This window comes from Cibotium barometz, chromosome 26, assembly GCF_041138505.1.
Source record: "Cibotium barometz isolate CiBa-2024 chromosome 26, ASM4113850v1, whole genome shotgun sequence".
NCBI classification, from domain to species: Eukaryota; Viridiplantae; Streptophyta; class Polypodiopsida; order Cyatheales; family Cibotiaceae; genus Cibotium; species Cibotium barometz.
In genome coordinates this window covers 33,120,151-33,147,279 of record NC_141071.1, presented here as the reverse complement: position 1 = coordinate 33,147,279, position 27,129 = coordinate 33,120,151, and the positions used below count along the sequence as shown (strand labels likewise).

General features: G+C 46.1%; 1 protein-coding gene across 1 annotated transcript in view; it reads right to left on the bottom strand.

The window, feature by feature from the left end:
* LOC147623892 (mitochondrial Rho GTPase 1-like) overlaps window positions 1-27,129 on the bottom strand; it is a 27,647-nt gene extending 518 nt beyond the window's left edge. Inside the window, exons 1-13 of the mRNA XM_086820526.1 lie at window positions 26,794-27,129; window positions 25,942-26,074; window positions 25,680-25,826; window positions 24,424-24,600; window positions 23,776-24,030; window positions 23,620-23,688; window positions 22,441-22,496; window positions 19,181-19,262; window positions 18,857-19,068; window positions 18,485-18,554; window positions 18,225-18,337; window positions 321-471; window positions 1-175 (exon numbers count right to left, since the gene is read on the bottom strand). The exon at window positions 1-175 is cut by the window's left edge and continues 12 nt beyond it. Coding sequence (XP_086676652.1) covers window positions 1-175; window positions 321-471; window positions 18,225-18,337; window positions 18,485-18,554; window positions 18,857-19,068; window positions 19,181-19,262; window positions 22,441-22,496; window positions 23,620-23,688; window positions 23,776-24,030; window positions 24,424-24,600; window positions 25,680-25,826; window positions 25,942-26,074; window positions 26,794-26,999 — 1,846 coding nt within the window. The 5' untranslated portion in view covers window positions 27,000-27,129. The remainder of the gene's footprint in view (window positions 176-320; window positions 472-18,224; window positions 18,338-18,484; window positions 18,555-18,856; window positions 19,069-19,180; window positions 19,263-22,440; window positions 22,497-23,619; window positions 23,689-23,775; window positions 24,031-24,423; window positions 24,601-25,679; window positions 25,827-25,941; window positions 26,075-26,793) is intronic.

The window sequence follows — 27,129 nt, the reverse complement described above, 5'->3', positions numbered from 1 at the left end:
GGAGTGAGCGGTTGACGATTCGCTTGTAATGTTGGTGGCTCTTGCCAGCCTGTGTCATTGGAATACTCAAATGCGGACGACATGCCACATCAAGCATACAATGGTAGATCTTGCCAATATCTCCCAGCTTCATACTCACTGAAATAGGAGCCTCCATACCCATCTCTTGGCATACCTGTAGAAGCATTTCTTGAAATTGTTAAAATCACAATTGCACATGCACCTACCTAAGGGCTCTCTTTTTATTTAAAAAAAACTATCTTGTGAAGGTCAAGGGTTCTGTAGATGAGCGATAAAGAAAGGAAAAGTTCACATCTTACTCTTGCTGATTCAGTGATAGCTGCAACATGTGAGTCTAAATCACTTTTCGTTGCAATGAGGAGGCAAGGTACCTCAAAACCACTGCTCTCACCATGGGCTGTGACTTGTAGCAAAAGGTTTTCAGTTTCTTTTAGAGACAGTTCGTCCGAGCTGATGGAAAAAGCACAACCAAAAAAGAGATGTCAGTATGCATCTGATTTGTGAGGAGGAAAGAGCTAACAAAGAAGCTATCTCTGGTCAAGAGTTTCTCTTCTATCTAATTCTCTATGTTTAAATTAGGCGATAGATTAACGTTTCTTAAAAGCATCAATTAGCTTAATAACACTTGGATTCTGGTTGGAATCAGAACATCAAGTTCACCCAAAGGCAGACGAGCATAGCACAACAAATGTAACATTGGTATAAGAGCATCAGGCTGTTTTCTGCTAGTTCCTAGCATTAAGTGATACCAAGGCGTTCTGCATTAATGTTTTGCATTAGGGTTTGCAAGCAGCAAGGTTTGCATTAGAGCTGTGAGTTAGGGTTTCCTGCAGCCAGGACTAGCAAGTCTAGCGTTAGTTTGTGGAGAGGCTGCATGTGTCAAAGTCTAGGTGGGGTACGCAATGACTTCTGCTTCATACTTTCCCAACAAAACCAGTACCTAGATGAAGGGCATTGATGCTATGACATAGGTATCGGTAGGAGTATGAGATCCAACAACAGTGCTATCATCACAAAAATGAAGAGCTGCTAGCCTGGTACACACAGAAAGAAGTTCACTACTCAGGCAGTTCTCCATTATTTTTATGGGTCCTCAGACCCATGGATTCTTTTTTTTTCCCCCAACATGCCTTAGGCCCAAGATCCTCCCATAGTTCATTTTTCACCGCCACTGGGATTTTGAACCCAGGACCTCCTGGTCCTAGACAAATATTTTCACCACTTGAGAGCTATCACCTCAATCCATTGGCCGGACCCATGAATTCTTATTGGGCTATATAATGGTATTTGTACCTAGGGCCCATGATTAAGTACAAGCTATGAGAATGAGAGATTATCCATTACAATGTCACAAGTGTGTGCACGTGCATGGTTGATGTGTGTGAACAATGTATGTAAAGGGAGGTGTTTGGACAATGCCTACATGAAGTGTGTTTCTGTGCCGCCCAAAGGAATCAAGGACACCCAAAACTAAGTAATCTTGGATTGCGCACATGAAACCATATGTTCTTAAGCTTTTGGTTCAGCTTTGCAGGTGAAAGTGATTGATTTAATAGTTAATTTTTTTGTGAAAACTAATGTGCCCTTTTATAAGGTTGAGTGCGTACACACACATTAATGTGGAAAGGTGGACACTTTAGTCTTAAATACTGCCCGCAACATTCATAAGTTTGTGGGGGCCTTACTAAGATTTAGACTCTCAAAATTGTACAAGCCCCTTTGTGGGGGCCTTACTAAGATTTAGACTCGCAAAATTGTACAAGCCCCTTTGTGGAAGTCATGGGAGGATATCTTTATAACAGATTTGCTAATTTTATTACCCTCAATCTTGTTTAGGCTTAGAGAAGCGTGCATGCAAATCAGGGAAAAGGAGAAAAGCTACTCGTTTGTGGATTAGTGATATGTTTGACTTGGCCCTTCAACATGGGATGCCTACCGAATGGACCACAAACTTGTTACAACCCCGGCTACCATATCCTCGTATTGCATTGTATGCGATACTAGGACTTTAGACAAGACCTCTTTATACTTGGTGATTTCTTCAAGACTTGAAAACAAGGATGAGCTGTGATTGTCAATGATCAAATGCCTTATATAGGCCTTGGAACACCTGGTGGACTGGCCGACCTATTGCCGGCCAGGTCCTGGACAAATCCATGCCACTCTGTTGCAGCTGACTGGTCTTATTTCCATTCATGCGCTGGCCGACAGCCTCCTATGTCCTCCACCAGTCTTCCCTACCCACACCAGCATCATATGCTCCAAAATCTGGTTCTAATCCTGTCTTTTATTATCTGTTGCCCCTCAAGGATCAGCTCTGGGACATGTCTTGCACATGACATCTGTGAATTGGATGCTAAAGATCTCACCAAAAAAAGGTATAAGGAAGGCCCTGTTGTGCGTTACCACGATCAACCTCGGTGCATGTAACATCCGGTCTATGCATTTTGTGGAAATCTCCTAGTGCTAAGCTTTGGCACCACTTTTCTCAACAGTGTATGCTTTGCTCTTGCTAGAAACTCGTGACTTACCCACTATTGGAAGTGTATACTCACTCTCACATGATAATCTGGTTCTTGCATAAGCCTTCAGAAGCTGTTCTATCGCGTGAGAAGTCTTTAAAATCGAAGCATAAATGGATACATGCTGAATTTCTCTCTTTTCCATGCTTATGCAATGGTAGGGCAGCCCCACATGTTGGCGACAGCGGCTGCGCGTCTATGGAGGCCTCTTCCCCATCTCGGGGGGGGGAGAGAGAGAGAGAGAGAGAGAGAGAGAGACTATAGCAAGAGAACGGGAGAAAGAATGTTGCACAACTCAAAGCTGATTTGATTGAGTACAATGCCTTTTTGTAGGTGCAGGACCTTATCTTTTGACTCAACACAATCACTGTAACGGGAGGCGGACGCGTGTATTGGAATCGTATAAATGTGAACAAGATTCTGAGCACTTAACACTTGAGCATTACAACCACAAAGCTGAAAAATGACAGTACACCACATAAAGGGGCCGATGATAGGCTGACCCCCCCCCTTTAGGTTATATTACCAAAAGAGTCTGCAAAGTACAAGATTATGGGTGCCTGGGGATTCACCACCAGCCTGCACCTGATTCTTCCAGATACATCATGTATGAATACATCTCAAACAAGAGAATCTGTAGGTACATCCGCCCTACACACAGGTACATCCGCCCTGCACAAGCCTCTTCACAGGTACATCCGCCCTGCACAAGAGTATCACAATCCTCACAGGTACTCCGCCCTGCACAGGATGTAAATGGATCTTTAGGCCCTGTTTCCACGCGAGAAACTGATCCAGAAACCTGTGTTCTCCGCGAGTAAGTGTTCCCAATGCTTGCCCTAAACACCTGTTACACCAGGAATCCTTGAGACACATCCATGCTCACATATTCCATTGCTGTCCGGCCTGTTTTAAGCAATAACCAGTCCAAAACAGCAGCTTTCCATCGCGAGAAATCCACCTGTAAAGGGTCCTATAGCCCTGTGGAGGTCCCTAGAGCTGTCCTGTATTGTCCAAGTTGACTTTGGACACCTGTAACCAGCCCAAAACTCGCAATAACCAGAAAATACAGGTCTGAAATTTACCAACCAGCCCTTTAGAAGAGTGTGGGGATCATTATCCAAGCTTGTGTGAGTCCGGGAAGCAAGCAACCAGCCCTGTAGCAACTCCAAAAGCTTCAACCAGCTCTCCAATGTGTTTAGTTATGAATAAAACAGCCCAAATGGTCTCTTGAAGGAGGCGCCTTTCTCCAGTGCCACCTATGGTGCTTGGTGGGTACACATACAGGCTGACAAGTGTCCCCATAAGGTGTCCAGGTAGGTGTCCAGCCCATAGTGCTCCATTTGTCCTGTTTGTATAAGTTTAGGTCCAACCAAATGGGAAATGGCCATAAGCTGTCCGGACTTCATTAATTTTGGTCCAACCAAATGCGAACGCATTATAAGTTGTCCGGCCACTTATTAATGAGTGTGGACCTGCAAACCAATAAACTTTAGTAGTAAATGAAATAAGCTGTAAATTGAGTGTGGACGCACTTACCACCTGCAAAACCCATAAGCCCACAGTTTTAGGCCCAAGCAGGAGTGCACACACGTGTCCACAAGGTGCCCGGGCGTCCCCGGTCCCTCGGACTTCACAAGCCAAAATAACAAGCATTGTCCAGGCAGCAAGACAATGTCACACAAAGTAAAATAAAGTTATGGCATGCATCATTTATGCATTGTGCACATGTAAACTTGGAGAACCACCTATCATCATTCTTGTACTTGAAAATATTCCGCCTGCCATCATAACACACCATGTGTGCATGGCCGGAATCCACACGGGCACCGCCCGAAAGTCCACAAATGTCCTGCCATGTCCTTGGACTCATATGCATCCACTCATATGATCCATACACATGCCCAGGTATAATACATACATGCATCCGCATGTTTCTAGGCCTGACACGCATCCGCATGTCCCTAGAATATAGGGATTTGTGACAATCACACACACACGTGTTGCCACATGGCACACTTCTCTCCTCATAAGAGGTGATTCACACACAATAACACATATAAGGGTGGTATCATATGGATGAAGCTCCGAATATCCCCACAAACCCCCATTCAGAGCGAAGGTGGTGAGACCCGAACGCAAAAGAAAGATACTACCTTCTAACCCCATCACATATTGTTGCACACCTCCCGTCATATGATAACCCTTGAATCACATAATGCGACCGAGGTAGCAAGGCCAACACTTCGTCACCCCCCCTGGCTCCTAACTGGGATAAATGAGAAAAAGGAGACTTTTATAGCATCAAGGCCTTTGTTACCACAGGAAAGGAGAACACATAAACATAGATACAATCAGATTTTCGAGGGACTATGTAACACGCGGAAGCTCTGGCGGTCTTCTTTCAGCCCTAAACACTCCTGGAAACATGCTGATGCAAAACGCAGATAATAAGAGAGAGAGAGAGAGAGAGAGAGAGAGAGAGAGAGAGAGAGAAAGAAAGAAAGATTTTATTGACGTCTTCCAAAAGACCGAACTCGGCCTATGAGACAAATCGGAGTACCTGTATGGGGTATCCTCTGTCATCCCAACAAAATGAAAAAGTACTGAATAAAAAAGCTGAATCTGGGTGTGCAGGGGATGGAGCTCTATTACTAGGAGAATGCAAAGCTATATGCATGGAGTATACAATCATGATATGCAACCTAGCTAGCTCCATCCTGTACCATATTGGGGGTATAAAATGGTATACATCAGTGAAGGGGGTGTCCACAGCTCCCTGAAGAACATGCCTGGGTGTGCTCTGAAGCGAGCCAGTCGCTCCGCACCCTCTCTGTGAAACTGAGCTCTGATCTCTGTCATCTCTCTCTGGTATAGGCGTGGTGTCCGAAAGCCAGGTGTCCTCTGTCTCCTGCGGGCTCTAAGTGTCTCTGCTCTCTGGAGAGTAATTCCCTGCCGTGTAGGGGCTGGGAGGGGTATGGATCTCTGAAAAAATGTAGTAATCTGTGTCTGTCGCCCCCCCTCTGGAGCTGTCTGAGCCTGTAATAATGTCTCTCTGTGGCGCTGTATGTCTAGAATGTATCTCCCCAGTATGCGCTGGTCTGCTGTCTCAAAGATCTGGCGTAGGGAATGTGGCTCTCTGAATAAAATGGGATATCTCTCTCTGATGGCTGTATATGCTCTGCATCTGCATACATAATGCTCCTCACTCTCCACCTCCTCTCTGCACAATCTGCATACCCTCTCCTCTCGGGGGATCCGTGCTGCTCTGCCAGTCTCAATCTCCAATCGGTGTGATGAAACTCTGAGCTGACCAATAGCCACTCGGGAGCCGTGTGGTAAAAAGCCCTCCATGTATCTAGGCCTCTCTATAAATCCATCATCAGTGATACTCATGAAGTGATCTCTGTAGTATAGCATCTTCGGTGGAAGAGGCTGTGTAGGCGATATCCATGTCTCTCGTGTATAGAGCTGCCATAGATCCTGTCTCAATACTCTGTTCCTCTCACTATGACAGAGACGGATATGTGGTGCATCCCTGTCATACTGGAATGGTGGTAGATGATCCATGTCTAGGCCATGCTGTGAGAACCAATGTGTGACCTGTGCATACCATGATCCTCTGTCTCCTGCCTCAGCCAACTGTCTAGATGCCTGAAAAGCTCTGTATGATAATCTGTCCTGTGGCATCTCTCTGAATCTGTCTAGCAGGCATATAGTCTGAAATATGGCCTCTACCATCATAGGAGGCGTAGCAAACTCTGCTCGGATAATGTCATGAGGTACTGACGGTTTGCTGCGTATCATGCGTGCCATCATGAGGGCCTGTGGTCTCTCTATCTGTGTCCACCAATGGGTAGCAAGGCCTGGCGGCCAAACTGCTGCTCCATACATCAATGCCGGTGTGACTAATGTGTCAAATAGCCACCCCTTCGTCCGGGGCTCCTGAAAATGCGCCTGGTGGCACTGTCTCTCTAGCATAGCCAATGCTGCATATCCCCGTGTCAATCTAGCTCTGGCTGCTGAACCCATGGTAAAGCGTGTGGCTGCTGCAGAGAAGGTAACCCCTAGGTACACGTATGATGTCACCACCTCCACCTGGCATCCGGCGAGAGTGAATGTCAGCTGACTCCTGCCCTGTCTCGATGTATGAAAGACCATAACCTTGGTTTTCAGTAAGACCCCTCTGTGTGCAGAAATCATGGAGTGCATGTAGATGCTGCTGTAGACCACCTGGGGACTCAGACACTAATACAATATCATCAACATAGAGCATAATATGTACTGAGGTACCTGCTAAATCAACTCCATCTCTGCCTCCCCGTGTAATGAAGTCAGCCACCTCATCAATGTATAACCCAAATAGCGTGGGGGAAAGTGGGCATCCTTGCTTCACACCAATGGTGCTAGCAATAGTCTCGGACATACCTCCTGGACATCTGACTCGCGCAAAAACCTGCTCATATAATGCATAGATGCCCCATGTCATATCTACTGGTATGCAAAGAGACTGCAGGCGCTGAAAGAGCCTCTCTCGTGGTACTGTGTCAAATGCCTTGCGGAGAGAGATGCTGGAAATTCAGTATATTTATATAGTACAAAAAGGATACTCTGCTACAGCCCTAGGCTGTCTTCATAAAAAGGGTGATTAACACCAAAATTCTTGTCCTACTCTAGGACCCTAAGGACCCAATCCTCCCTAGAGGATTGAATGTCTTCAATGATGAGCACACGGTCCCTTTTATAGGACTTCACCAAGGCTTGGCCAACTGGCCGACTACTAGTCGGCCAGTCCACATTTCATAAAATCCCTTCAGCGCTGCCCGACCTGAATATTTTCCCCTTGATCATGATGCGCCGGCTGCTGCCTTGTCCTCTAGTTCAGCCGACCAGCTATCCTTGCTTCTAACGTACTGTCATGAAGCCCTCCAGGCCTTGCTCTAAGTCCACACTTGTCCTCTTGTGCTCAAATCCTAACTCTATCTGGTTCATTCTCTTTGGTTCATTCTCTTTATCTGGCTGCCTTTTCTGGACCAGCACCTGAGAATGTCCATGGCATCTTTGATGCACATGACATCCCCCTCTGCTAAACTTGATGACGGGATTCCAACCTATTCTTGGATGACTGTCATCATCCCAAATCTTTTCCCGAAGTCCCTCTGTCATCCATCCATCCCTTAGCAACCCTTTTCTCTGAAAGCACGGCCCGTTCTCCAAAACCACTCTGACTCACAATAAGATCTATGCATCTGTTCCATCTAGTCCACCATCCATTCTTGCCCTGACCCTGAACACTGTCTTGGTCTTCATTCCTAAGAAATGAGTCTGGCACTCTCACATCACCCTTGGAGGGTAATCCTCCCTTGGGACCGTTGCCCGAGAACCTATCTGGCTCACCGGACTGCCATCTCCTCTAGGCTCTCGCTCTGTGGAACACCACCAACAAACCTCCTCGGAGCTCTTTCCGATTCTGTGTGTTCAGCCGACCAGCTATCCTTGCTTCTAACGTACTATCAAGAAGCCCTCCAGGCCTTGCTCCGAGTCCACACTTGTCCTCTTGGGCTCAAATCCTAACTCTATCTGGTTCATTCTCTTTATCTGGCTGCCTTTTCTGGACCAACACCTGAGAATGTCCATGGCATCTTTGATGCACATGACAGACTAACAGGGACAGAGAACCCCTATTTACTCACACATACATAAAGGCAGCTAGAATGCCCACTCATAATCTACCTCATCGAGGAAGACTTGGGCCGTTGCTACAAATATCTTCTCCTCTTCAATAGGTTCCTCTTCATCTTCAACAACAAGACTTGTGTGGTGTCTCTCTCTAGCTTTTTGAAGCAATTGGCCTCCTTATGCCCCATTCTCTTGCAGTATCTGCACTGAATCTTCTTGTTGGTCCTCCACTTCTGTTCTCCTACAAAAGCTTTGTCATAGTCCACACTGCCGCTTGCTTGACTTTCCTTGTTTCTTCTATCTTTTTCAAACAGCAAGGCTACCGTAACTTCAAATGATGTTGAAGCTATGTGCATTACTTCAATGGCTTGCTGAATCCGGGTAACATAGTGCATACTTTTTATGAGAACTACCACCTTGTCTTCATCATCAGGCTCACACTTAAGGCTAGTGAGTTGTTGAACTCGTGAGTAGAACTTGGCAAGGTGATCACTTATTTCTTCATTATCTAGCATTTTCAAATCATAGAACTTCAACTTCAAGAAAACCTTATAATTAGTGGTTTTGTGTAACAAAAGAGTCCAGTTTGCCCCAAATTTGCTTGCCGGTTTGTGTGAAGTCTATGTGATGAACGAGAGTGACTCTCAAACAAAGGCCAATTAGTGCAATAGCTCTCTCTTTGCGTTGTCGCCACAGCTTTTGCTTTTTTGGCTCGTTGGCTATTGGGTATTCCTCATCTCTAAAGATTATGCTCCAAACACCCTCCCTCATCAAGAGGAGATGCATCTTGGTCTTCAAGGTAGAAAACCCACCACCGGAGAACCTGTCGATTTTACTCATTGATAGAGCCATACTGTTGTAGGCTGCAGCACAGAAAACGCTAGTGGCTCAATGATGCTAAGACAATATCAATGTAAAGAGGAGACTGTTATGGATGATGTGCAAATGAGCACACAAGCGAGGTAGTGAGAAAACCATAGAGCAAAAAACAAGGAGCCAAAAGGTGCAGTAGCTCCGCAAGTGAAGCCCGACTATTGGGCACGGCAAGGAGCCGACAGGCACAAAAGCTCCACATGTAAGGCTGGCGGATGGCAACGATGAAGAGAATCAGTGCAAAGGTTTGGCCAGTAGTGGTGACAGGACAGGCTGAGACGGGAGGTGACACGAGAACAACGGTGAGGAAGACAACCACGACGGTGAAGGCAGGGGGAAATGGCCACTGGCGGCGAAGGTAGGAGAAAAACCACCAACGAAGTGGTCGACGAGAGAAATCACCAACTAAGGGGCGAAAATCGCCACCAGCCAAGGTATGACTGGTACTACCGAAATACGGTGGTGAGAGACTTGAAGAGCTAGCCCTCCCCCATCCTCCTCATAAGGCCTAACCACCTCAACCTCTGTGGCCCAAGCAACGGTGCTCCATGTAATAATCCGGGTCGAGGCCCTGTCCATAGTGAAGATACGAAGAATCCGCCGCCAAACCTACTGAGCCTTCGAGCAATCCCAAAGACAATGTCTCTAAGACTCCTAGGGGTGGCCACACCTTAGGCAAGCTGTTGGCCTACCACCCACTGCCAACAAAGTACCGACTGCTAAGCTCCTATGTGCCATCAACCAAAGAAAGAGTGTAATCTTTCTAGGCCGAAAACTGTCCCAAAGCCTCTTTCAAAGATCTGAGAGGAAACGTTGTGTGAGGCCCTGTGACTACCAATGTGCTGTTGTTGCCAGGGTGCCATCAATCTCTAGCATCTAGATCCTGCGACCTAGCCGCGTTGTATATGCAATGAAGGGGGCATCATGAGTCTCCTCCCGATCAGCAAGGTCGTGCCAAGTCCACTCGCCCGAGTCCCACTGAAGGTGCGTGAGAGGTCACCACTCCCAAATCCATAGCCGCCAGAATCTTGTCAGAATACACAACGGAGATGATGACCAAGTCTGGGAACACAAGAGCAAAAGCAAAAAAAACGCAGGCAGAAAAACAGCACAAGAGAGAGAGAGATGTAGGCGTGTAACTCTGCTCTATATACACAAGAAGATCCCGAGATATGATACAAATAAGGCATGGGGGCTGAGGACCTATATATACCCCCCTGGAAGGGCAGTCGGCCAGCACTAAAAGTGTCCACGACTGAAGAAAGAGGTCCACGACTGCATAAATGCAGTCGGCCAGCTATCTGATGCCCACGACTGGTAAAAGGCAGTCGGCCAGCAGCCCTGAAGCCCACGTCTGATCAAGATCCAGTCGGCAAGCACTGGGGTGCTCCCGGCATCATCTGGCAGCCCTCCCAAGCCTCAGAAAAATGGAAAAAAATAGGGGAAAAATACGGAGAGGGGAAAAATGGGAAAACACCTCATAAGGGCGGGCACACCCACAACAAAGGCCCTGGTGTATAGAACTAGACAGGAGATGACTTCTAACACCCCCTCTCAGCTCCTGGCTGTGAAACCAACCACTAGGAGCTGGGGTGCCGCCTGAGCAAATCCTGAGAGCGACTTCGTGAAGAGGTCCACCGTACTGTCCTCCGTCGAACAGAACTCCAGCAAGATGTCATCAGCAACGATCTGTTCACGAACAAAGTGCCTCTGGATGACCATGGGTTCCTCCAGTGGAAGCCCAAACCTGCCATGCAACCTCCTCCTGCTCCGTAAAACTGCTCCTGGGCCATAAGTAGATCCCCTCGTGTCTGAATCTCTTCCCCAAACTGAGTCACTCCATCCGCGGAGTCGGACTCCATCCAACAATCTCCCTCCTGTGTACAAGAGTCCATGATCCTTCGCATGCTGCAGAAACCACAGGAAACGCAATCCTGCCTCCCAAAGAGACATCTGCAACCAAGAGCTCAATTGCCTCATCAGGAAGCTCCCGTCCAATCCGGTGTCCATCAACCAGATCCATGAACCATACAGCTTCTGAATCACAGAGACATCACACTGCTCACAAGGATCAACACTTGTTACGGTGCACAAACAAGTCCTGGAAACCTCCTGAAGACCACGCAAGGCCTTCTGAAACCTGTCAACCACCCCCTCTGAATCCGGAACCACAAAGCCTGGAGAAACCACCTCCTTCTGCAAGTAAGCACCTGTCACCTGCCTGGCTTTCCGAAAGGTCCCCGTGGAAAGAACATCCTCAACTACTGGAAGTTCTATGTCCCGAACACGACGAGACATCAGAGCATAAGTGACCTGTTCAGCTTCCTCTGTCTTACGAACACAAGAACTACCAACATCAGTACTGGAAAGTTCCTGCCAACTGCTGCCATCTACTAGCAAGCTATCCACCACCTGGTCTCGGAAAGCCCGCACCTGTAGCGTATCCACACTTGAGTAGCTATTACCACACTGCCACTCATCACAATCTTGAGGACCTGGGAGAGAGAGTGCTGAAAGCCTGTAGACTCCATTCTCCACTCCACCTTTCCAAACCACTTGGCCTGTTGCTTTGTCCCGGAGAGCAACAAAATGCTCATCAAACTCCACCCGTACGCCAGTCTTCCAAACCTGATGCACTGACAACAGATGAAAACCAAGTGCCGGAACATACAACACCTGGGAGGAATGCTTCCCCCCTCTGCCATCGGGAACTATCTCCATCCTGCCCTCACTGTGAACTGGGATAGTGGACGTATCACCAGTAAGAATATGACCAGAAACCCTGCAGAGATCCTGTAAACCAAAACAGGAAGGAGTCATGTGCCTGGAAGCACCACTATCGAGAATCCACTCCCGAGTATCCGTTGCGGAGAGTCCTCCAATCTCCTCCCTGCCTGAAGAAAATGAAGCATCGGTGTCCATCACCTCCAGGTGCACAAAAGCCGGAGTCTTCATGATTGCTGAGGAGTCTTCACCCTTCTCGGTCTTCCGCTTGGGACACTGCCTCCAGTAGTGGCCTTTCTCGCCAAAATCATTACAGGTCCTCTCTGCCTTCAGTTTCTCGCGGTCAGCGTCGAACTTCTTCTCAGAAGACTTCTCCGATGAAGCCTTCCCTTTGCCCGAGTTACGGCCTTTCGACCGTTGGCCAGTAAAGGCCTCCGAACCTCCACCCTGAGGAGGGTTCGTGAATCGTTCCTCCTGGTCCAAGACCATGGGCACAAGCTCCTCCCATGTGATGGTGCTGAGCCTGCCCCACTGGTAATCAACGACGAGTAAAATGCTGAGTACGAAGAGGACAAGTGTGACAGCAACGTTATGGCCATGTCCTCTGACAATATCTCCTTCCCAACCTGAAGAACTTCCTGCTGAAGAGCCTGCAGCTTGTTAATATGCTCCCGCATCGTCGACGACTTTGCAGGGCTCATAACCCGCATCTGTACTTCCAAGGAAATCCTCTTCATGGGCGATACCCTATTGTAAAGTGAGGCCAAATGCTGCCATATACCTCTGGCCAGCGTCATGTGCTTTACATGATTGATTACCTGTGGTGTGCAGTTGAGGAAAATAAACGAACGGACCCTGGCGTTGACATGATCCCACATCTGTGGCTGGGCCTCCCGGTCCTTTCGGATTGACGGTAACTCCCCTTCCTCTACTTCCGGCCGTGGAACACCAACAACGACGAAATCGGCGAGGTCGTAAGACTCCAAAACGGATTCCATCATCACCTTCCATATGCCGTAGTTGCTCCCGTCCAACTGACGGTCCACCGGGAACGTGGGGAGTGTCGGGATCTTCACATGTCTCTCGGCCATCTCATACAGATCTGCCATCGCGGGGATGTACTCTGAAAAGGGTGGGTGGGTGGGAACAAAGAAGAACTGATACCTGCAAGTGGCTGTCCAGCAAATCAGCCCGCCTTCCTCTTGCTTATCCTCTTCCCGATCAGCCCAAAACAGTCCACCAATCAGCCACAAAACAGTCCCCCTCTTGCTCACACAAATCCCAAGACCTATCTAGAGCCTAGGCTCTGATACCATGTCAGAATACGCAGCGGAGATGATGACCAAGTCTGGGAACACAAGAGCAAAAGCAAAAAAAACGCAGGCAGAAAAACAGCACAAGAGAGAGAGAGAGATGTAGGCGTGTAACTCTGCTCTATATACACAAGAAGATCCCGAGGTACGATACAAATAAGGCATGGGGGCTGAGGACCTATATATACCCCCTGGAAGGGCAGTCGGCCAGCACTAAAAGTGTCCACGACTGAAGAAAGAGGTCCACGACTGCATAAATGCAGTCGGCCAGCTATCTGATGCCCACGACTGGTAAAAGGCAGTCGGCCAGCAGCCCTGAAGCCCACGACTGATCAAGATCCAGTCGGCCAGCACTGGGGTGCTCCCGGCATCATCTGGCAGCCCTCCCAAGCCTCATAAAAATGGGAAAAAATAGGGGAAAAATACGGAGAGTGGGGAAAAATGGGAAAACACCTCATAAGGGCGGGCACACCCACAACAAAGGCCCTGGTGTATAGAACTAGACAGGAGATGACTTCTAACAAATCTCTCCCTGGCGACGCCTGGCCACCTTGGCCAGTGGTGGGTCTATGTGCCACTCCCATGCCTGAAATCCAATCATCCTCACCCTCTGTAAAGTGCAACCGCTGAAATCCTCTAAGGGGAGCTCGGATCTCTCTAATCTACCATGGGATCCAATAGAAAAGATGAGCAAACCACTGCCCTCATCTGCTCCATGGACTGCCACTAGAATATCATGCCTGGTAAACACGCCTAGGCTCTAGCCACACTATTTGGGATAGAAGTCAGATGTCGATGCTGAGCATATCTCTACCCACCCCAGATCCAAGAGGTGATTTCACACCCATACACGCACAATAACACCTATGAGGGTTGTATCATATGGATGAAGCTCGGAATATCCCAACACCACACAGCTTCAAACAGTACAGACAACATTATGGAACCTTCAAATCAGACGTAAAATATACCAACCGGCAGTAGAGCTCCTCCGGGCAGCAATTGTGCAAGCATTTGGAGTGATTTTGCTCAATAAAGAGTCCAATAACCAGTCCCAACAGCCAAGTAGCGAGGTAAAGAGCAAAAAGTGTCCCCCCCCCTCCCTTGAGTGTGTCGAAACATGTTAGATGACATGTGGTGGGCTGCCCACACTCACACATGGCCACTATTTGGGACAGCCCATGCCCAACTTATGAGTTGTCCGTCCTATTTATATTTGTCCTCGGGTTTTAAGTGTAGTGTGAACCCGCATCGTTCACATTAGTATAAAACAACTCAGTCCAAAACCAATACTTACCACCTGCAAAACACATAAGATACACTCCATTAGATTATGCACACACGCTCACACAGTTTCCAAGTGCCCCTAGTCCCATTGACATTCACATGCATTAAATCCAAAAAATGTTAATGCTAGAAAACAAGTTCACACATGCAAAGCATATACCAAACAGCATGGTCATGCACAATGCAATTGTACTTCACATAACGCACCCGTCTTCAAGCATTGTCCACGTCTAATCCAACTCCCTAAGTATGAAACCCATCTTTAAGCATTGTACACCTGTAATCCAACACCCTCAGTACAAAACCCTGCCTGGGAGACCGGCCAAATGACTCGTCGTCATTATTCATAAGATTTACATGCTCAATTATCCATGCTGGTGAATACATCACACGGATAATTCGCCAAACATGGGATTCACATGCATAATTATCCATACTAGTGAATTCCCATGTGAATAATTGGCAGACTGGTGACACTCTCTTGCATGCACAGAAGCCTTGCTGTACTGATCCACATCCCTAAGCCTGATTAAGAACAAGATGCTGAATGAACATGATTAAGATAGAGGAGAGAGAAGAAGAGAGAGTTGGTGTCAGGGTTTTCTTGAATTATATGGTACAGAAAGGGTGACCGAATGTATGTACATATTCTAGGCCCTTGGTCTACTCCAAAGGAGTGACCTCTGGCCTTCTACATGCTAATGCTAACTTCTACTTCTTCAAAAGGTGATTAATGCTTGATTGATGAATGTAAATGCTGACTTGTGCTTATATACGCTCTAGAGGTGTTGATCAGCATGCTGCTGCCGTCGGCTTGTTTGCTGACAAATTATATTCATATAATATTATTTAATGCTACACTTACTTCAATACTGCCCCTTTTGCTAGCTGGCTCACTAATGATGGCTGCCTGCCTGCCTAGGTTCCCTACTGGCTGCTACCGATTGTTGTATGGAGACTGCCGACTAGTCACCCATGCCCTCCATGATGCTTAACATGCTGATGATGATGCGGATGATGATGCTTATTGCTAAGCCTAACTATTGTCTTAATTGTTATCCTAAACAGGGCTTATGATGTTCATGCTGAGAATTATGCCATGGCACGGGTATGCACGTGGCATCCCCTCCTGCTAAACTTGATGATGGAGAGGACACTCTATCATCCTTCCTCCCTAGACTTCTGACTTTGACCTTCTACTTTGACACTTTGTCTGATCTCCACTTCCAAGTCTTGGTGAAGAACTGAGCATCTATTCCACTAATGTCCCCATGCTTGCTATCCCTTTCCCTTAACGCACCGGCGGGTCACCTGCCAAAATTGATCATGCCTGTTGCTAGGCCTTTTGGAACTGATTTGAGAGCTTAATGATGTACTGGTTCGGAGTACATACCCCCAGAGAATGCTTTCCTCCAGCTTCACCTTTTGCAAACCACTCCATATGCTACCCTAGCTACATTCTTCCAATGGATCTATGCACCTCCTTGGGACTATGCTTAGTGGCTAAGCTTGAATGCTCTAGTTCCAATAATGCATGCGCGAAAGCCTTGCTGTACTGATCCACAGTCCTAAGATTGATTAAGAACAAGATGTTGAATGAACATGATTAACAAAGAAGAGAGAAGAAGAGAGAGAGTTGGTGTTAGGGTTTTCTAGTATTATATGGTACAAAAAAGGTGACCGAATGTCTATACATATTCTAGGTCCTTGGTCAACCCCAAAGGGGTGACGTCTGGCCTTCTACATGCTAATGCTGACTTCTACTTCTTCAAAAGGTGATTAATGCTTAATTGATGAATCCAAAGACTGACTTATGCTTATATATGCTCTAGAGGTACCGGTCAGCCTACTGCTGCTGCTGTCGGCCTGTTTTTTGGACAAAGTATATTCATAAAATATTATTTAATGTTGCGCTTACTTCAATACTACCCCTTTTATTGGCTAACTCACTGATGCTTAATTGATTAATCCAAAGGCTGACTTATGCTTATATATGCTCTAGAGGTACCAGTGAGCCTACTACTGCTGCTCGGCCTGTTTTTTGGACAAAGTATATTCATAAAATATTATTTAATGTTGCGCTTACTTGAATACTACCCCTTTTATTAGCTAACTCACTGATGTTGGCCACCTGCTTGCCTTGTTGACTGCTATTAAGCTTTTAGCTTAATTAAAAGATCCTAATGCTTAAATACTTGAGTAAACATGAGACAACGGGCGGAAAGCTATGTTGTTGCATTGAGACACAAGGCCTTGTTAAACGGGGCCTAAATACGTACAAATAAAGAGGCACATCCTTGACGAAAAGATGTGACTCTCGTCCTTTGGACATAGAGATGTGTCCTTCAATCAATAGATGTGTCTCTTTGAAGAGATGTCCTTTGGTGATGTCCCATGTGACAGGGTGTGACCCTTCATTGTTGTCCTTTCAATTATTGAAGGCTAATCAAGAGTAATTAGAGAGATAAAGTCACGATCGTGACATTTCCTCCCACTTAAAATAAAACTTTGGCTAAATAAGAGACTTTGATGTTGTTGAAGATCTATCATTAGGCCATTTATACTTGTAGTGAAGCTCAGACAGAGTAATATTAAAAAAGTTTCCTCTATTGTCTTGTTGTCGTGCTTTAAGTGTAGAAGAATCTGAAGATTCACCCAAGAATTCTCTCGATGATACCTGAATAGTATCTGTTGAAGTGTTCATCTTGAAAGTAGTGAAGTACTCATCCAAGTTAGAAGAATGTGTGAAATTCTCTACAATGTTGAAAACATTATCCTCTTATTTGATATCAACTTTGTCATCCAATGTGGGTAAGGTTAAAACAAGTGTTATATCCACTTTGGTAGTCTCTGTGTCTTCAAAGAAGTCCATCATTGGTGACTATCATGTTGAGATAAAGAATCCAAGGACTTTTCAATATCATCTTGTTGTTCTTTTGAAGTCATGATGGAAAATCCTCGATGTTATCATCAAGTAACTCAATAAAGTTTGCCATAGATGTGTCAAGGTTAGGATTAACATGAAGCGCGTGAGCTACTACATGTTTTCATATAGGAAAGATTGGCAATTAGAGAGAGAGAGAGAGAGAGAGAGAGAGACTAATTTCATCTCTCGCTTTTGGCAGTTTCCTTAAAAAGGATACCAAATTTTCTAGAAATGGGAATTACATGTACTTGAGCACTACTAAAATTTAGGTGAAATATTTCTTAATTATCAATTATCAATCAACACACAAGAGTTGAAAGATAAGTGAAAGAACGTTCACGATACACAAAATATAGAGGTATTATTTGTGGTCCAAAGTTCAAACGGCTCTAAAAGCAGAGTTGCATTGAGTGAATTATGGTAAAATTATATTATCAGTCCTTCCCTTGGGCAAAAAGGGAGTTAGAATTACTAGAAGAAGATAGGATGTCAATAGATAGTACCTTATGTGAGAGCCTTAGATCAGTAAAGAGAGTCGGGAAGAAGTCTAATTAATAAGTGACCGATCACACAAAGCAGATGTGACTTTTCAAAACTTCTTCACCATGAGGAGTTCATGCAATCCCTTCTTCTTGCTTGGCTATCTATTTTAAGAGTGGAGAAGAGCCTCGACTAGGTTCTAGACATTACATTCTAGCAAGCTATAAAAAGAGCAAGCAGTATATAGAGCACCTAGAAAACAAGTAATTACACGTAGAGGTTAGTGGTGGAGGTGCACCGCATGATTTAAACACAGCCATAGAATATGGAATTACAAGAAGAAAACAGAAGAACAGGTGAATCATGGCATTACATGAAATTCAGCTAGTAAGAATATACCTGTCATAGACAAATGCCGCCACATCACAAGTGGTCAATGCATCTTTTTTCTCCAAAAGCTTCGAGACAGAATCCCTTGGAATCTCCTTTAGTACGAGGGTCTTCTTTGATCCCTACAACATTTGGAAAGCACATTAGTCACATCGTGAAACAATCCCTTCGTTCGATTCCATGTTCGGTTGCTCATGAGAACCCTTAACAAAATGAAACTGGAATTTGCAAGAGGGAAAAACAAATGTGTCTAATTCAGAAGTGCTTACATCTAGCTGTTCAACAAAGTTCACAGCATACTGTTCTTCATGTGTGTGTGAATATGTATCCACAAAAGGCCTGTAACATTGATTGTTAAGTAAGCTTAGAAGGATGCTTTAAAAATTGTGACTAGGCTTTTATTCTTGTGACAAAATAATCAACAGGGTACACTGTACAGGGAGACTGTGTAAGTCGAGCATATGCTTTCTATGATGAACAAACCTTTTTATTTTATTTTATTTTAATATTTTTTATTTTTTTTAATGGCCTCACAGGCAGTATTCCCACATATGCCCAAAATTACATCACCCAAGTTCCATTCAACCACCCAACACTAGCTTGAGCCTTTTACCAGCGTAAGTCACAGAAACAGAGATTACCTTCCAGTCAAGTGATGTAGAAGAGCAGTCTTTCCGGCTCTGGCTGGTCCAAAAACAAAGCACTGAATTACCGCACGTTGTGAACATTGTTTTTTACGATCTATGCATCGGCGTCGGGTGATTTGAAATGCAGCAGCCAGATCCCCAGGGTATCCCAAGTAAATAAGATGTGCAAGGCTCTTGACAGGTTCCAGCAATGTCATCAAGACCCACTGCAAATACCAACACAACTCAGCACAGCACACAACCATTCCCAATCATTATTGAAATCCTACTCATCAGCATATATTTAAATGCAATCCCGACACTGCAGAAGGTACCAACCTGAGATAAAAATCCCTTGATAGTGAGGGCACCAATAGTATTCTTTTCTGCAGAGTCTCGGTATATCGTATCCTCCCATGGGCTGCAACGTGGTGAATGTGAGCAACTTCATAACAGAAAACTATCATGCACTCAAGAATTCAGCATAAAGTGAAACAACCACGTCGTGAGCAAGCTTCGAGCTCCCCCCGTTCCGTTGGCGTCGCCTGCGTCTCCCCCCCAGCCTGCTGTGCGCCCGTGTTCCTTCCGCCCCTCCCCCCCTGCACAGTGCCTGCCCCCCCCTTCGCTGCTTTGCTCTCCCACCCCCCCCCCCTCTTTCGCTGCCCGCCTCCTTTGCTTCTCTGCTGCCCGCCCCCCTTCACTGCTTTGATTCGCCGCTCCCCCCCCTTCGTTTCTGCTCGCCGCCATTTTCTGCACATTCTCCGCCTCCAGCCACCCCCCCCTTCCTTCCTCATTTTTGCCGCTTCCCCCTCTTCGCCGCCCACCCCCCTCCTTCCCTCTCCTTGTTGCTCTATGCCTCCCCCCGGCTTCTGCCTTCCCTTTTTCTCTGAGCCGTCCCCCCTTCCCTTCTTCCTGTTCTTTTCTTTTCCTTGCCCCTCTTCCTCCCCTCCCGTGCAGGTTGTTGCTTCCCGGCTGCTGGGGTTTTAGTTTTACTCAGCAAGCTTTGGTTCATTCTGGTCTTCACCCGCAAGAGGACTCCATGACAACCACTCCGTCATCCCCGACCGAAGCCGCCGTTGCTTGCATTTCCTTCTCCATTCTGATCTTCACGCGCAAGAGGACTCCATGACAGCTGCTCCGTCATCCCCAACCGAAGCTGCCGTTGTTTGAATTTCCTTCTCCCCGAAGTGGATCTTCAAGTTCTTGCCACAAATGTTGCCTCACTTGAGGCCTCCACCCTGGTCTGCAAAATTCTTGGTAGCCACCCCGTGCGCAGACAGCTCGTGGATCTTTTCCTGGCCAGCCTCATTGGCGAACATGCAAAGATCACCGATATTCACCCTCTCGGGCACGGATACCACCAGGTGGTGTTCGACTCGCCATCGGTGTCAGACCGAGTCATGCAGCTGAGCCCCCTTGCACTGCGTACAGCACAGGCCTTCTTTGCTCGGTCGTCGCAACATGGCTTCAATCCTGTGCCTGACCCATTGGCTGGCATTTCGGGCTTCCTAGTGACAGTTTGCTTCCCATGCCTTAGGAAGGAGTACCTTCCCTTCTCCCGGTGACTGTAGTGCCATCGTGAGAGTGATGCAATCCCCCTCCCGCCACTGCCTCGACACTCGCACGAGCAACCGGGATTCCATCTCTCCACATCTGGGTTGCCTTGCCGGATTCTATGCCTCACATGATATCTATTCCCAGCCTTCGGGGCAACCCCATTATGCAGAGAGTGGAGTATTTCGACCTTCCAAGCCAATGTTTCAGTTGCAGGCAGAGGAGTTATCTGGCCAAAGCTTGCCCTCGAAGAGAGGCCTGACACGAATCAGTGGAGACAGGCTCAGCATGGACATGGACTCAACTATTCCTCAGGAGTGGCTAACTCCTATTCCAGACCCGACTCCCCCGTTGTGTTTGGGGTTGTTTACCAGACACGATATCCTCGTGGTGGTCCATGGAGCAGATGTGGACAGTGGTCTACTCACTTTTTCTATTGGATCCCATGGCAAACTAGAGAGATCAAAGCATCCCTTGGAGGATTTCAGAGGCTGCACCTTGCAGAGGGTGTGGGTGATTGGTTTTCGGGCACGGAAATGGCACATAGATCTAGCACCGGCCAAGGTGACCAGGAAGAGACTTTGGCGGCTATGAGTTGCAGTGGGACCCTGGAGAGTGGACTTGGCATGATCCCATAGATCAGGACTCTGGATGTCCCTTTTTTTGCATATACAGCACGACTTGGCCGCAGGATCCAGATGCCTAAGATAGATGGCACACCGGCAGCAGCAGCACACTGGCAGTCTCAGGGCCTATCATAGCGCTTCCTTTCACATTTCTGGAAGAGGCTTTGAGACAACTTTCGGCCGAGGAATATCACTCTCTTTCTTTGGCTGATGACACACAAGAGTCTCGTGGTCGGTACTTGGCTGGCAGTCGGAGGTCGATCAACTGCGGCCACCCCAAGAGTCTCAACGACATTGCCTTTGGGATTGCCCGAAGGCTCAACAGATTTGGCAATGGATTCTCTGCATCTTCGCTATGGATAGGGCATCGGCCCGGATCATCACTTGGGGTACTGTTGCTTGGACGATTGAGGCTAGAGTGGTCAGGACTTACGAGGAGGATGGGGGAGAACTAGCCCTTCAAGTCTCCCACCATCATATTGCAACAGCACCAGTCACAACCCCACCGACACGTGACTGGCGACCAGGCTCATGCCAACAATGGGAGATTTACAGTAGCATAGCAACCTGGCACGTCTGGCGTGCTAGTTGCAACGAGGCCATCAAGGGTACCCACACTCCGTCGGCTGAGACCATCGGGAGCATATGGCTCGATATCATTCACCCCCTCCGCAGTCAGTGGGGAAAACTGTAGGGAGGTTCTCGCATGCAGAAGCGGCAAGAAGCCTTCTTGAGACTTTAGAGGCCTAGCCCTTTCCTCACAGATAGAGGCGGTGACCCCATTTGGCATTACGGACCAGTTGTATGGTATTCCCCACCCCCCCTTGTATGAGATAGCCTTCTCCTCACAGAGCGGCCAGCCGGAGGAGAAGCATCTCTTCCCCATTGATCATTTGTTTCCCGCCCTTATATGAGGTGAGTTTGTATCTAGCACATCGTGGTTGTACTTAGCCCTTTGCAGCTGTTTTTTCTTCAACTAATTGAAGGATCTTTTTCCCGGAAAAAAAAAAAAAAGAATTCAGCATAGCATACTATGTAAGATGCCACTGTTGACTGACAATAAACAGGAGGTCTATGACAATAAAGCCAAAAGAAAACTTTTGTGTGGAAAGAGGACATGATTTTCTCGACACATAAATCTTAACCTCTTTGTTGTAAAGCCCTCAACGTCTGTTTCTGCCTCCTGCCTAATGAAGGACCCAGCTCTCTACAAGTTAAGAAGAACAGCTAACCACTGTCTCCTTAGAAGAAAACAAAAAGGATTCTTCCACCCCGAATACAAACTGTGAAGCGGAAAGGATTATTGGCATTATAAGGGGATGGATGCATGTGGCAAACATGACACACCCACAACAACATTTTACAAACATGAGAAAGGCAATCCCACCAAAAAGCTGTCCTTTATCAGACCTTGCATACCTGCATGGAGCAGTAGAAAAAAGCTCCTCGACATCTTGGGGCTGTAAGGTTCCATCCTGCAAAGTAAGCACAAATTGTTTTTCGTTAACAAGCACAACCCAAGATCTCTAAGGTATTGCCTCGAAAAGAAACAGTCTTCCACAAAGGAATGGAGTAAGAAAGGGGGAAAGAGAGACGAGAGAGCAATCCTCTTTTTTATAGTGGCTTGTGTGTGGGCATTGTGATGCAGGCAGTGAGGGTGGGATACCAGATGTAGGGGCTGTAAGTGGTGTGCCTTGGACAAGATATGACTTGATAATGATAAGCACAATAAGCATTTCTAAAACATGAAGAATTAGGTTGCGATGCATAATTGCTGGCTACAACATTAACTCTGGCTTTTGAACTAAGGATATTGCTCATGCACATAATTTGTTGCAAGGTTAATATCCCATAGGCGCTCCCAAAAGAGTATGTGGTATGTGCCCCCACAATCATGCCAAAAGCCCTTTGGCCATGGTGTGTAACAAGCTTTAATTATTAATCAAAACACAAATACTAAATAAAACATATATATTACAAGTTACAACTTTAAAGGCTTGTGACGGAAAGATTCACCACCATGCCAATGTCTTGGCAATTTTTCTCTAACCTAGCAGTTTAGATTTGTCACTCTACCATCCCTGGGCTGCCACGAGTGCTTCACCTAGTTCCATCCTGGAGGACTTTCATAGAGAGTTTGTTGATGGCATTCCGAAAGGACAATATGACTTGTAGCCAACCCAGCTACTCCATGATGCCCAACAAAATAGTCAAGCAAGGTTACTTGGTCAATGGCATTGTGACCAAGTTAACACCCCCTTCCTATTTAACATCTAGTCCTCTAGATGTGAGTAGCAAGGGAGGCCGTGGTGGCATTTGATGGTGATTGTCTATTCATAGAATTAGAATTATCCAAGCTTACAAAATGAGAAAATAATTACAAAGGACTTTTTTAACAAACTAACACAAAGCAAAGAGAACACTGTAAAAATCTTGCCTATCCCTACCCTCCCCGAGTCCCCACCCAAAAAAAGGGCAAAAAGAGGAAACATTTATATAAACAAATAATTGAAATCTAATGTACAAAAGCATGTCCGAACACATGAATAAGCAAATGAGTTAAGCCACAGCATGCAGTTCGAAGTTGAAAATTCTTACCCCATCAAGGTCATAATAAGTGAAAATCTCTCTCAAAAAATCCACCGCTTTGTCTGTTAGTTCCACGCTCTGCAGGGAAAAAGGACCAGTAATGAGATATCTAAACTGGGCATAAGTGCATAAATCATGGTTGCTAACTACACAAAACTCAGGAACCTGATCAGGTAAACGTTTGAATGATGGAATTCGTAGCAGGTCATCACCTAGTTTGAGATCATCATCATACCCAAACTTCCGGAGAACTGTCCAGGTAGTCTCTAGACGACCACGCTCTATGAAAAGAGCGTGTAAAAACAAGAAGCCAGTCAATGTCAGTCCACTGTCATTTACACCCTCAGGAAGCTTCTCTGCCACAACTTTCTTCACTCCTACAACTTCAGACGATTGCAGAGGAGCATCGAAGCACTTAACCTGTGACAGTACCACTTGATCAGCCAAATCCATCTGACTAAACTAAGCAGCGAAGATGATTTAGCAGTCTTAAAGGGAAGATGCAATCATCAACTCTCATACCCTTACCCCGCCTCTTCCCCTTCAAAACAAAAAAGGGTGGTGGCTACACATTAAGCCTTTAAGGACAGCCCCGTGGGAAGGGACCATTATGACTGCTCATGAATCTCAGAGGGTAATTGTACCCGTTCGAGCCCCCCGGGCCCCTGCCCATGCAACAAATGGGGATTTATGTGTATCCAGATAGCTTAATCAAATGTTATTCACATAGGGAAATTGACCAGGAGATGGGGCTTATTCAAGGAGTATAACTAGTGGCTAAAGAGTCTTTCTCTTTTGACTTCCTCGACTGACCTGAAATTTGTTAAGCTCAGAGTCGCTCAAGGCACCATCTTTGTCATGATCACACAAGATAAAAATTCTTCTTAGTGCTCGAACACAGCGTGGTTTCAATGTCTGTGTTTCTTGGTCAAAAAGAGGTGCTGTCGGATGTAACACTGCCTTCTGGGCATAGTAGAATACTTCTGCAATCTGCAAGGCAAATAATCAGATCTGTAAATCCATAAAAGAGACACCGTGATCAATAAAATGCACAAATCAGACATCATCATCTTTTGTAAGTAGAAAGACAATCCCTGTTTACTGGCTGCCAGCCTTTTCCCCAATCTGCATACTGACTGCCAGCCTTACCCATGCATATGACTCAAATTATTAAATAATAGCATAATGGATTGGAATGACATGCCATTGCAACAAAAGGCTACATGGTGTAGAGTGCCGCAACATAAAACGCCATCTTTCCTACAAAGGAAGCCCCCCAAGCTGTGCACTATCCTTGTCTTGGGCTCCCTTGAGGGCCTTTGAAAATTGGAGGACGCAAACCTACAAATTTGTGTGGAAGCCCTCTAGAGAAATCTGGCGCAAAGGTCTTAAGCAAAAACTTGCTTTTGTGGCACATACTTGGAGCCATTTATTGGCCTGGCTATCACATAGGCAATAATATGGTCATAAGGTGATACATATGTGACATTATGAACCATCAAAAAGTTCACAACAAAGTGTTCGATGATTTCAAGAAAAGGGAGGGGTGACAAATTCAGCTGAGTCCTATAACAACAACATGAGAGTAAAATAGCAGCTTAATGTTGCAATAAAGCCTTGTCCTGGGATCATATAGAATTAGCTAATAATTTAGTCTAAGCCTTACTCATCTACTAGGCTTTCTGGACATGCATTGCAAAAGTAGCAACCAAAATTGCCATTGTGAGAAGCACTTGTGTTGGCTTGACTGAAGAGTTCTCCCTAGAGGTCTTGGTTCAGGAACTTATGAAGCACTCTTGTACCAACTAGACAGCAGAAGCCTGCAAGTTCTTTCCCTGCGCTTCTGCAAGTGTGTTTTGTCATGCAGGTGCATTGATGCTAACTCGTTGCACATAAAAACTTATATACACTTTCTCACCAGAAAGTCACCTTATCAATGTCTTAGTTGCAAAAGTTAAAAATGTGATTCGAGGCATTTCAAATTCATCACATCTCACAAGCTAATGTGAGCTGTGGTTCATATGCAGCTAAAAAGATTACTGACACAAAACAGTAAAACACAATCACACCTGTATTTGATTTGAGGCTGAGCATTCAATGCATGTCTCGATCTCTTTGAATTCCTGCATGATGGGTGCCATCATTTGATCAAGGCTAAGCTGGTCGTCGTTGCGAAGATCGAGCTTACAGCCAACAACGATGACTGGCACTTTCACCTGGTCAACAATCCCCCGTGTAATTCCACACATGCACACACACACCACGGACGCACGCACGCACATGTATTGCCTAAACAAGGGGTAAGCTAGCAACCCCCAAATGCATTCTTACACCAAGTTGACAAAGCTCTGGTAACCAGTATGTGGAGAGACGATCAAGTGTTTCTGGCCTATCGCATGCATATGTGAGTACAAGTGCATCTGCCTTTTCACATTCTGCATCAAGCTTCCCTTTATCCTCGGGTCTGCGGCACCAAGTACAACCATAAGGAGTGGCAACTGAAAACAAAATGAATGTTTCTTTCAATCAAACAAAAAAAAAACAGCCCTAATTCATCCAAAAGTGCTCAAAATTCACATAGTGCAGGAGCTGCAACTTAAGAAACGTTTTTTTCTTATTGAACCCTACATAAACTCTGGAAAACGCACAGTGGCAACTCTACAGCAAACAAAATTACAAAAGAAAGCCTCTGTCGCCAAAACCACAATAGAATAAACCCTACACATTAAGTCAAATAAAACCCTAGCCATCAAAACCCTGATGAAAGTTAAATCCTGTTCAAAACAAACCTTGGCCATCCACACCCCAATGATCACTAAGCCCTGACCACCTAAACCAGGACCAAAATAAATGGGAAACACCAAAGTCATAATCGATACTAAACCCTCAGTTCTAAAGCCTAATCATAACGAGCCACCCAAGTAAAGCGAGTCTGATCAAATGCATCTTTACCTCATCAAAATGGGATTTTGGACATCAAACCCCTGATCAAACTGGGTCATCAAAGAGACACCCTTTTTAACAATCAAAGAGGAATCCTCCTTAGACATCAAAACCCTTGACAAAATAAAACCTGAGGCATATAAACCTTCACTAAGCAAGTCTTAACATTTGATTAAGGTAAGACAAGAGCAGTGTGAAAGAGAGAGAGAGAGAGAGAGAGAGAGAGAGAGAGAGAGAGACCTTGATGAAGTATCCACGATGGTGACGGGAACTCTGTCAGGGTAGAAGTCCGGGGGTAGGCGAGTTGGGGGCAAGACGGGGGGAACCCTGGTTTGATAGGAGTCTGAGGCCACGGCAATGATGAGGCTGGTCTTGCCGGTACCCGAGTCTCCCACCACCACCACTCTCACATCGCTCAAGCTGCCCTGCCCTGCGCTGCTCACCATGTGGACTGTGTATCAAGATAGTCCCGACTCCCGACGCGGCCCGCGACAACAAATATTTCTCCGGTTCTTAATGAGCCCAGGCCATAACATTCGCGGACAAGAGGAATGTTAATAAATGACGCTCGACTCA